Raw genomic sequence first — 11338 nt, forward strand, 5'->3', positions numbered from 1 at the left:
GGCGCGCTGCCGTCACGCGCCTTAAAGGCGCCGCGCGGGCCGGGCGCGGGGCAGGGCTGCGGGCCCGGCGCGCCCCGCCGGCAGCGACGGGGTTAAAGCGGCGCGGGGCGGGGCGGCGGCGGGGGGTGGCGGTGCCGGCGCGGCCCCCCCCGGGTCCCCCCGCCCTTCCGCAGCGGCGGCCATGGCGGCCACCGGGGTGCTGCCCTTCGTCCGCGGCGTCGACCTCAGCGGCAACGACTTCAAGGTTGGGAGCGGGGGGCAGCGCGGCCGCGCACCGGGCCGACGGGGACGGGGCCTTCCACCCCCCGGCCATCCCGGCCCCACGGGGCCCGGCGAGCGCCGCCCCACGGTCCTCGGGATCCCGCTCCCCCCCCCCCCGGCCATGGCCGGGGGGTCTCGCCCTCCCCCGGACCCCCTAGGGCCCCATGGGGCCGGGCGATCCCAGCCCCCCCACGCGCGGATCCCGTGGGGCCAGGCAATCCCGCCCCCCACGCGCGGATCCCGTGGGGCTGGGCGATCCTGGCCCCCCAGCCCGGATTCCACGAGGCCGGGTGATCCAAACCCCAGATCCCATAGGGCCGGGTGGTCCTGCCCCTCCCCCAAGCCTGGATCCCGTGGGGCCAGGTGATCTGAAACCCAGATCCTGTGGGGCCGGGTGATCCCATCCCCCAAGCCCAGACCCCATGGGGCCCGGCGAGCGCAGCCCCCCCAAGCCCAGATCCCGTGGGGCTGGGTGATCCCGTCCCCCAAGCCCAGATCCCATGGGGCCGGGTGATCCCGTCCCCCAAGCCCAGACCCCATGAGGCTGGGTGATCACAGCCCCCCAAGCCTGGATCCCGTGGGGCCCGTTGGGCCGGGTGATCTGAAGCCCAGACCCCATGGGGCCAGGCGATCCCGTCCCCCAAGCCCAGACCCCATGGGGCCAGGCGATCCCGTCCCCCAAGCCCAGACCCCATGGGGCCAGGCGATCCCGTCCCCCAAGCCCAGACCCCATGGGGCCAGGCGATCCCGTCCCCCAAGCCCAGACCCCATGGGGCCAGGCAATCCCGTCCCCCAAGCCCAGATCCCATGGGGCCGGGTGATCCCATCCCCCAAGCCCAGATCCCATGGGGCCAGGCAATCCAAAGCCCAGATCCCATAGGGCTGGGCGATCCTGGCCCCCTCCTAGGCCTCCCTCAGCCCCATAGGGCCAGCTGATCTTCAGGCCCCACATCTTGGCCCCCCCAACCTCACATGGCCCCAGTGAGCCAGGTGACATTGGCCCCAGGCTCTGATCCCATGGGGCTGGGTGATCTCGGCCCCCTGGGGCAGCCGGGGGGGGGGGGGGGGCTGCGCTCCTTTCAGCTGGGCATATGGGGCTGGCGGGAGGGTCCGGCCTCCTGCCTTGGTTTTCTCACCCTTCGTTTTCCCCCCATCCCTCCTCTTCCTCGCAGGGCGGCTATTTCCCCGAGCACGTGAAGGCGATGACCAGCCTGCGCTGGCTGAAGCTGAACCGCACGGGGCTCTGCTACCTGCCCGAGGAGCTCGCCTCCCTCCAGAAGCTGGTGAGGGGCCGGGGCGCCCGGCCGGCGACAGAGCAGCGCGTTTCGGCCAGGGGATGGGGCTGTCGGGACCCTGCTGAGTAACCTGGTGTCTCACAGCCTCGTGGCTCGTCGCCGGGTGCTCTGAGGTCTAATAATAGGGCTGAGCCATGAACCGTGGTTGAAATTGGATGCAGGAGCTGTTAGGGGAGGGATTGAGATAGGCTTGCGCTAGGCTTGATCTTGTTTTCGTGGAAAACCAGGCTAAAAACCATGCTTAGGTCCTCTGCCCCCTGATAGAAGGGAAGGGTGAAGGTTTAAGTTGGGGAAGACTAAATTTTGGGGTTTTTTTTCCCTCCTTGCTAAAAGATATGAAGAGCAGTAATTGGCAGCTGCCTGGCTTTGGTTTTGGGAGGCTCAAGCTCTGTGCGAGACCAGGCCTTCGGTGGAGTTAATGGCTAACCTTTGCTTTTGGCAGTGTCCCGCAGTGTGTTATGGACACAGTTAAATGAGTGTCAGCCAAACGTGATGCTTTAAGCCCTGCCAGAAAGGCTGGTCCCCGCTCCGAGTGTGCCTGCTTTGGTGGCAGGGTGGCTCCGAGCACCCTTCCTCCGAGAGACGCTGCGGCGGGACAAGCTCTTGGCGATGTCGAGAGCAGCGCTGCCCAGCAAATCCTTCAAGATGTTCAGGGGCTACGGCTAGCTTAAAATCTGGGCCTTGGCATCTCATGCGTAGCGTCTCAGCAGCGCTGCCCGGGTCAGGGCTGAGCTCGCCCCGTGCCGCCGCCAGCCCCATCTCGCCTGCGATGCCGGAGCCCCGGTTGCTGCCTGGAGCCGCCCCTGCCGCTCTCCCCCGGGCGCCTTTCTCACGGTGGCTTCTTTGGGGCTTCCCTGCAGGAACATCTATCCGTGAGCCACAACAGCCTCACCACGCTCCACGGCGAGCTCTCCGGCCTGCCCTGCCTCCGGGTAAGTGCCCAGCTCTGTGCACCCTCAGCATCCCTCCTGAAGCAGGACCGGTGGCCCCCGGCACCTCTCAGCCAGCCCCTGCTCCGGGGACAGCAGCTTCCCGAGCCGGCTGGGCTGAGCAGGGAGATGCCCTGGGCACACCCTTCATTGCGTCACCCCCTTCTGGGAGGACTCGTGTCCCTCTCACCAGCAGGCAGAGCCCTCCCACCATCCCGTGCCTCAGTTTCCCTGGCCATCGGCATGGATGTGCCTGGCTGGGCAGAGCTCAGCAGGGCTCCGGGTGGCTGCAGGCCACGGCCTGGGCACCACCTCGCTGATGAGGCCGGCCGGGCCTCGCTGACCCCCAGCTCATCTCTCTCCCCTTTCCAGGCGATCGTGGCTCGTGCGAACAGCCTGAAGAACTCCGGAGTCCCCGATGACATTTTCCAGCTGGACGACCTCTCGGTGCTGGTACGCACAGCGCCTCCTGGCCGCCCTTCCCTGCAGCTCTGCCCAGCCTCAGCCACCATGGGAGGCAGCTCCGGCAAACACGGGAGCCAGCCAGACTCCTGGGTTCAGCTCCGCTGCCTCGGAGGCACCTCGCTCCTGTCTGGGAGCACACCCGGGCTGTACATGCACAGCAGGGCTGAGGGCGTCTCGGGGGAAGGTGCAACGAATCAGGTCCCGGTGCTTCCTGGCTCCCTTCGACTTTCTGGGGCCCTGGCTGTAAATGTCTTTGCTGCAGCTAGAAATCTTATCTCCTATCGAATCCGCGTTCTGTCATGCGCAGCCTGGAGGGTGGCAGGAGAGCCTGGAAGGACCGAGTGACAGTGCGCAGGAATGGGACAGGCCAAGCCCCCAAAGATGCCACTCAGTCCTGGGGTTTGCATGGTGGCTGCTGGAGGTGGGACCCTCCCTAGGGTGGAAGGTGACGCCTGCTTTGCTCTTCCATTTCTCCCAAGGACCTGAGCTACAACCAGCTTACAGAGTGCCCCCGGGAACTGGAGAACGCCAAGAACATGCTGGTCCTCAACCTCGGTCACAACAGGTAGGTCCTGGCCACCTCCATCCATCACATCCGTTGCTCCCCCTTGCTCCAGGTCCAGCTCTCTGCCCTCTCCGTGGCGGCACCCGGGGCTGGCGCAGGTGCCGGGCTGCTCTGAAGAGTCCCATGTCCCTGCAGCATCGAGACCATCCCCAACCAGCTCTTCATCAACCTGACGGACCTGCTCTATCTCGACCTGAGCAACAACAAGCTGGAGAGCCTCCCGCCACAGATGAGACGCCTGGTCCACCTCCAGACCCTCATCCTCAACGACAACCCCCTCCTCCACGCGCAGCTCCGGTAAGGCCCCGTTTTCTGGGCAGGATCCTGCCATGCCGGCATGGGGTGGCGTTCAGCTCACCAGTGGCCCAGCCCTGGCTTGGTCCCCCTGGGAAGGGGGATGGCCTGTCCCTGGGGTCCCCTGCTTGGCCGGACCCATGGCTGTGCCAGGGTCTGACTCCAGCTCTGTCACTGTCTCTGTCCCTGGGTCTCTGCAGGCAGCTCCCAGCAATGACAGCCCTGCAGACCCTCCATCTCAGGAACACCCAGCGCACCCAGAGCAACCTTCCCACCAGCCTCGAGGGCCTGACGAACCTGGCAGGTAGGGCCAGGGCACGCGGCACCAGCAGCCTCGGGCTCTCCCGGCCCTGGCACTGGGCTGGCCAGCAGCCTCACCCCACTGTCTTCCCCTAGATGTGGACCTGTCCTGCAACGAGCTCAGCCGCGTCCCCGAGTGCCTCTACACCCTGAACAGCTTGCGGCGCCTCAACCTCAGCAGCAACCAGATCGCAGAGCTGTCTCTCTGCATTGACCAGTGGACCCAGCTGGAGACCCTCAACCTGTCCCGTAACCAGCTCACCTCCTTGCCCGTACGTAGCATACCAGCCCATATGTCATGTCCCTGCACTTGCCTCTGCGCCATCCAGCTCTCCCTTACCCCACCATCTCCCTCCTTCCCCAGTCGGCCATCTGCAAGCTGACCAAGCTGAAGAAAATGTACCTGAACTCCAACAAGCTCGACTTCGACGGGATCCCCTCGGGCATCGGCAAGCTCACCAGCCTTGAGGAGTTCATGGCAGCCAACAACAACCTGGAGCTCATCCCTGAGAGCCTGTGCAGGTAGGGAAGAGCCATACCATCTCTGAGAGGTGACACAGAGCCTGCATCATGGGACCTACAGAGGGACAGGAGGTCCCCCAGCATCCCTAAATGATGCATCCCGGTCCAGGGGCCCCAGCCCAGCCTTTCGCCAGCATTTCCCTGCCCCGCAGGTGCTCCAAGCTGAGGAAGCTGGTGCTGAACAAGAACCGCCTGGTGACGCTGCCGGAGGCCATTCACTTTCTGACAGACGTGGAGGTGAGAGCCCAGACAACCCCTCTGCCGCAGGGTGTGCCAGGGTGTCCCTGGGGTCTCAAGGCTGTCAAGAGGGATGGGGGTGAGGTGAGAACAGGTGGCCTTGGGGCCAAAAAAAAAATCCATTCTGGGAAACAGTTCAGCCCAGGTACATGGTGTATTTGGGTTCCTTCCACATCCCCTCACTCCCACCACACCCTAGGGTGCTCCAAAGGTCCCTGAGGAGGTGCAAATCCACCCTGGGGCAGGGTCCACTCCCCCGTCCCAGCCCTCAGCATCCCTCTGAGCCTGTGCTTCAGAGCAGTGAGGTCTCCTGTCCCCTCCATGGCAGATCCTGGACGTGCGCGAGAACCCCAACCTGGTGATGCCCCCGAAGCCGGTGGACCGGACGTCAGAGTGGTACAACATCGACTTCTCCCTGCAGAACCAGCTGCGCCTGGCAGGAGCCTCCCCGGCTACTGTGGCAGCCGCTGCGGCAGGTAAGTGCGCGGGAACGTGGGCAAGAGCTCCTGCCCTGGGCAATGTGCCAGGAGAGGCTGGGATTGGAGCGGGGAGGGCAAGGAAAAAGCCCCGAAGGGCGAGTGTGGCATGCCGCACTTGAGGCACAGGTTTCCCAGCTGCATCTCACTCCGTGCCCCGTGTCCCCAGGGAGTGGCACCAAGGACCCCCTGGCCCGCAAGATGCGGCTCCGGCGGCGCAAGGACTCAGCCCAGGACGACCAGGCCAAGCAGGTGCTGAAGGGCATGTCAGATGTGGCCCAGGAGAAGAACAAGAAGCTAGAGGTAGAATCTGGGGCAGGGAGGCGGGATAGCCGTCCCTGAGCGGCCCCTCTGTGGCCCTGGTCAGCCCTGAGTGCCAGCAGGGTCCTGGCTGTCCCCAGCATGGTGACGTGCCCCCGTCCCCACAGGAGAATGGGGACACAAGGGCACCGGACCCAAAGACACGCCGCTGGGAGCAGGGCCTGGAGAAGCCACAGCTGGACTACTCAGAGTTCTTCAGCGAGGATGTGGGGCAGCTGCCCGGCGTCTGCGTCTGGCAGATCGAGAACTTTGTGCCCACGCTGGTGGATGAAGCTTTCCACGGCAAGTTCTACGAGGCCGACTGCTACATTGTGCTCAAGGTACCTGGGGAGGTGCCAGGGCCCCCCGCCACCTCCTGCCACCATGGTCCTAGACTGCTGCTGGCCCATCTTACGCGCTGTCCCTCCCTAGACCTTCCTGGACGAGAATGGCTCCCTGAACTGGGAGATCTACTACTGGATTGGGCAGGAGGCCACGCTGGACAAGAAGGCCTGCTCCGCCATCCATGCCGTCAACCTCCGCAACTACCTGGGGGCTGAGTGCCGCAGTATCCGGGAGGAGATGGGGGACGAGAGCGATGAGTTCCTTCAGGTGAGGCTGCCCTGGCCCCCCACCAGCCCCCCAACCTGCCTCTCCCACCCTGACCCCCTCCCTGCCCCCAGGTCTTCGACCACGACATCTCCTACATCGAGGGCGGCACAGCCAGTGGCTTCTTCACTGTTGAGGACACGCAATACGTCACCAGGTACCGCTGGGGTGGGGGGTCTGGGGTCCCAGCAGCCCTTGGGCTGGGGGGAGGCCTGGGGAAGGCGGTGCCCCACATCCCACCGTGGCTGTCTCTCCCCAGGCTGTACCGCGTCTATGGGAAGAAGAACGTCAAGCTAGAGCCAGTGGCGCTGAAGGGGACGTCACTGGACCCTCGGTGAGCGGAGAGGACGCACAGCCCCGGTGGGGGAACAGGGCTAGACTGGCAGGGTCTAGCAAGGACTCTCCGGCCACAGCTCTGGGGTAGAAAACAGCCGTACCAGCACCTTTCCGCAAGGACATGGGTTCAAACCCTGCTTGGGCCACAGGTGCCACTGGGCTGGTAGCCCCACCAGCTGCAGTTCCCTGCCCTGCGAGGAGCAGTGCCCCACGGCGGAGGGGCTGCCCTGTCCCCAAGATCTGAGGGGACGCTCGGTGTGCCCTGCTCTCACCCAGCCATGCTCTTCCCACTGCCTCTTCCAGGTTTGTCTTCCTCCTGGACCACGGCCTCAACCTCTTCGTGTGGCGGGGGAGCCAGGCGACGCTGAGCAGCACCACCAAGGCCAGGTAGGGCTGGTCGGGGGGGATAAGGCAGCACCCTGGGGTGCGACGGGGGGTGCTGGGCACCCGCTCACCCCCTCGCCTGCCTCTGCTGCAGGCTCTTTGCTGAGAAGATCAACAAGAACGAGAGGAAGGGCAAGGCGGAGATCACTCTACTTGTCCAGGGCCAGGAGACTCCTGACTTCTGGGAGGCGCTGGGGGGGCAGCCCGAGGAGATCAGGCCCTGCGTCCCCGATGACTTCCAGCCGCACAAGCCCAAGCTGTACAAGGTGGGGTACCGCAGGGCTGCCAGAGTCCCCGGGGGGGCCGCTGGAGCCCCGCCTGCCCTCACTCCTGGCCCTGCCCCTCTGCAGGTTGGCCTTGGCCTGGGCTACCTGGAGCTGCCCCAGATCAACTACAAGCTCTCGGTGGAGCACAAGAAGAGGCTGAAGGCTGACCTGATGCCGGAGATGCGCCTGGTAGCGTGGGATGGAGGGGTGGGGGTTGTTCCCAGTCTGACCAGTGACACTAGTTTTGTGCCCTATCTGCCTCCATCTGGGCCCTGGGGCAGGAGTACAGAGCTGGAGAGCTGGGTCTGACCAGTAGGACCCCAGGTGGGGGGTTGCTCTGCTCTTCCCAGCTCTGTTTCAGGAGCAGGCAGGGAGTTTTCCAGCCTGGGAAGCCTGATCAGCACCAGCAGGCACCTGACCCCTCTGGTGCTTGCAGCTGCAGAGCCTGCTGGACACCAAGAGCGTGTACATCCTGGACTGCTGGTCCGATGTCTTCATCTGGATTGGGCGGAAGTCGCCGCGGCTGGTGCGGGCGGCGGCGCTGAAGCTGAGCCAGGAGCTGTGCGGCATGCTGCACCGGCCCAAGCATGCCATGGTCAGCAGAAATCTGGAGGGCACTGAGTGCCAGGTGAGGCCGGGCAGGGGAGCTGCGCAGCGTAGGGTTCCCCTTCCCTGCCTGCAAATGGGCACGTTCACCTTGGTGAGGGTGCTGGGTGCCTGGGAGGATGCTGTGGGTGCGTTACCTGCTGGCAGGGTGCCTCGCACCTCGCTGATGTGCCACGCTCCCCGGCTCAGGTGTTCAAGTCCAAGTTCAAGAACTGGGACGATGTCCTGCGGGTAGATTACACCCGCAACGCCGAGACCGTGCTGCAGGACAGTGGCCTGGCCGGCAAGGTCCGCAAGGATGCTGAGAAGAAAGACCAGATGAAGGCCGACCTCACAGCGCTCTTCCTGCCCCGCCAGCCTCCCATGCCCCTGAGCGAGGTAGGGCCGGGCAGGGGGCTGGGGGTCATCCTTCGTGTCCTCCCCACCCTAGCGGTGGGCTGGTCACAGCACTAGCCCCAGGCTAGCTGGCCCCAGCTGACCAAACATGTGGGGCTGCAGGCAGAGCAGCTGATGGAGGAGTGGAACGAGGACCTGGACGGTATGGAGGGCTTCGTGCTAGAGGGCAAGAAATTCGCTCGCCTGCCTGAGGAGGAGTTCGGCCACTTCCACACCCATGACTGCTACGTCTTCCTCTGCAGGTGACATCCAGCTCTTTCCTTCTCAGGGGCTGCTGGACCCTCCTGGACCCCTGCCTAGGTTTGCCCCATACCCCCACGTCACCCCCTTGTCCCTGCCCTCAGGTACTGGGTGCCAGTGGAGTACGAGGATGAAGAGGAGAAGAAGAAGAAAGGCGAGGGCAAAGGGGAAGAGGAGGGCGAGGAAGAGGAGGAGGAGAAGCAGCCCGAGGAAGACTTCCAGTGCATCGTCTACTTCTGGCAGGGCCGCGAGGCCTCCAACATGGGCTGGCTCACCTTCACCTTCAGCCTCCAGAAGAAGTTTGAGAGTCTCTTTCCTGGCAAGCTGGAGGTGATACCCTGCCCTGGCATCTCCCCATGCCATGGTGGACACCTCCCCCCCCCCCCCCCCCCCCAAAACCTGCTCTGGGGATCTCCAGCCCCACGGGGATCTCCTGCCTTGGGTTTCCCCCTTCCCACTCCTGGGGAGTGACACAAGGGTCCCCCAAGCCCCTCTGCCTTGCCTCCCTGCTCCCCTGTGCCCTCTCTGCCTAGGGGCAGGGCTTATGGCAGAGACGGTTGGCACCCCAGGGCCAGCCTCAACTCCCCACCATACCCGGGTGCTGGTGTTCCCACGCAGCAGGGGGAAGTGGTGTAGGTTTGGAGGTGCCTGTGGCCCTGCTGATGCCTGTCCCTGGCCAGGTCGTGCGCATGACCCAGCAGCAGGAGAACCCCAAGTTCCTCTCACACTTCAAGAGGAGGTTCGTCATCCACAGGGGCAAGCGGAAGGACAGGGCCAGCGTGCCCCAGCCCAGCCTCTACCACATCCGCACCAACGGCGGGGCCCTCTGCACCAGGTGAGCCCCCCTGAGCCAGGCAGCACCCGTGGGTGCTGCCCACACACCCAGGCTCGGCAGGGGGATGCGCTCGTGGGCACGGCCACGCTGACAGTACCTCGCGGGGCTATTTTCTAGATGCATCCAGATCAACACGGACGCCGGTCTGCTCAACTCTGAGTTTTGCTTCATTCTCAAGGTACCCAGGGCTGGAGCACCTAGTGCCACCCCCTGCCAGCTGCTCGGCTGCTTGTCCCCGTCCCCCAGCAGGCAGCCTTGACCCACTGCTCTCCCCCAGGTGCCCTTTGAGAGCACCGACAACCAGGGCATTGTCTACACCTGGGTTGGCCGGGCAGCCGACCCTGACGAGGCCAAACTGGCCGAGGACATCATGAACCACATGTTTGATGACTCCTACAGCAAGCAGGTGAGCGTTTGTGGGGGGGGCAGGAGGGGACTGCCCTGCCTGACAGGGGCACAACAGGGTTTAGGCACTGTCTTACCTGGATGGCAACAACTGCTGGGGTAGGAGATCGTCAGTCACTGCCACATTGGCCTCAATGCTGGGGCTCAGCCCTGCCTCTGCCCTCACAGGTGATCAACGAGGGAGAGGAGCCCGAGAACTTCTTCTGGGTCGGCATTGGCAGCCAGAAGCCCTACGATGAAGACGCTGACTACATGAAGCACTCCCGGCTCTTCAGGTGAGTCCCATCCCAGGAGGGGATGCTCAAGTCTGTGCTGATCCCCTTCCTCATCCCACCGTGCCCTTTGCGTGAGCTCAGTCCTAACAAACTCGTGTCCTTGATGGGCCTCCTTTCACACCCCAACTGCACTGGCTCTCCCTGCAGGTGCTCCAACGAGAAGGGCTATTTCTCCGTGTCGGAGAAGTGCTCTGATTTCTGCCAGGATGACCTAGCTGATGACGACATCATGCTGCTGGACAACGGGCGGGAGGTGAGCCCCAGGCACGAGGCAGCCCTGTGGCCAGTGCGGGGAGGGGGCAGCTGGGCCGGCTGGCTTCGCTGGCCGCTCCAGCAGTTGACCCCAGCCCTATGGTTGTCCCCCACAGGTCTACATGTGGGTGGGGACCCAGACCAGCCAGGTGGAGATCAAGCTGAGCCTCAAAGCATGCCAGGTAGGGCCTGAGCCGCATTCGGGCATTTCTGCTTCCTGTCGGTGTCCTGCGCCTAGCCCTGGTGGGACAGGCAGGTCTGAGCCTGCCCCATGCAGAGGGGTGCAGAGCTCCCAGCCCAGCCCAGGGAAGACCAGCCAGAGGCAGGCGAGGGCCAGGGACCCTGGGGAAACCCACCCCTCTGCTCTTGCCCAGGTCTACATCCAGCACATGCGCTCCAAGGACCCTGCGCGCCCCCGCAAGCTCCGGCTGGTGCGGAAAGGCAACGAGCCCTGGCCCTTCACGCGCTGCTTCCATGCCTGGAGCGCCTTCCGCAAGCCACCTGCTTAATGGCCAATGGGTGCCACGCGGGCCGGCTGCTTCCTCTGCAGGGCAGCCGGCCCTCGCCAGCACCCCTGCGCCGCTCACGCCTGCTCCCCGCCGAGCCAGCCTGCGGCTGTCAGCTTCCTGAGCTGGGGCCAGCAGAAAGCACCGATGGGGGTAGGGGGTGTGCTGGGGCTGTCCTGACCCTCTACGCCCTCCACTCCCGGCCCGGAGCCCAGCTCAGCCCCCTTCCCCTCTGCGGGGACGTATGGGGCGGCGTGGGCTCCTGGTGCGCCCTGCGTGCGAGGGGGATGCCTCCTCCCTGGCCAGCACTGAGCTGCCCCTGTGACTAGGGGGCAGGAGCCCTTCCCAGGGTGGGGGGAGGATGCTTTGCTTAAGAGCATTGCGTGGCTGGGGCCAAGCAGGGGCTCCGACCCCGCTGTCATGGGGTGATGTCCCCAGGCTCGGCCCAGGCCCCCGGCAGGGGCTGTCCTTTCCGTACCATATCAATAAACATTGCACTTGTCACCATGCGGCTGTGCCAGGCTCTGACTGCGCCCCTTCTCGTGCCTGTATGGGTCCCTGGCAGGCCACGGCCAGGCCCGATC

General features: G+C 65.0%; 1 protein-coding gene across 1 annotated transcript; it reads left to right on the forward strand.

Moving 5' to 3' along the window:
* The first annotated feature begins 109 nt into the window (after positions 1-109).
* On the forward strand, positions 110-11261 carry FLII (FLII actin remodeling protein). Its single transcript, XM_068907934.1, has 30 exons — positions 110-244; positions 1434-1544; positions 2417-2488; positions 2858-2938; positions 3430-3515; positions 3651-3812; positions 4010-4113; positions 4206-4381; positions 4474-4631; positions 4784-4868; positions 5197-5344; positions 5514-5647; positions 5773-5985; positions 6077-6256; positions 6328-6410; positions 6513-6587; positions 6893-6976; positions 7068-7239; positions 7324-7428; positions 7676-7867; positions 8035-8223; positions 8344-8483; positions 8586-8811; positions 9162-9316; positions 9434-9494; positions 9594-9722; positions 9890-9996; positions 10144-10249; positions 10365-10430; positions 10623-11261. Exons 1-30 carry the CDS (start codon positions 182-184, stop codon positions 10755-10757), a joined length of 3798 nt encoding a protein of 1265 aa, XP_068764035.1. The 5' UTR covers positions 110-181; the 3' UTR covers positions 10758-11261.
* Positions 11262-11338: the final 77 nt, after the last annotated feature.

This window comes from Struthio camelus, chromosome 15 (genome assembly GCF_040807025.1).
Source record: "Struthio camelus isolate bStrCam1 chromosome 15, bStrCam1.hap1, whole genome shotgun sequence".
In the NCBI taxonomy this organism is placed as follows: domain Eukaryota; kingdom Metazoa; phylum Chordata; class Aves; order Struthioniformes; family Struthionidae; genus Struthio; species Struthio camelus.

Bases quoted from the DNA above. Each gene is read 5' to 3' on its own strand.
- FLII (XM_068907934.1), top strand. From the start codon at position 182: ATGGCGGCCACCGGGGTGCTGCCCTTCGTCCGCGGCGTCGACCTCAGC. The intron at 4,382-4,473 runs GTACGTAGCATA...CTCCTTCCCCAG, and splicing joins ACCAGCTCACCTCCTTGCCC to TCGGCCATCTGCAAGCTGAC. The intron at 7,429-7,675 runs GTAGCGTGGGAT...TGGTGCTTGCAG, and splicing joins TGATGCCGGAGATGCGCCTG to CTGCAGAGCCTGCTGGACAC.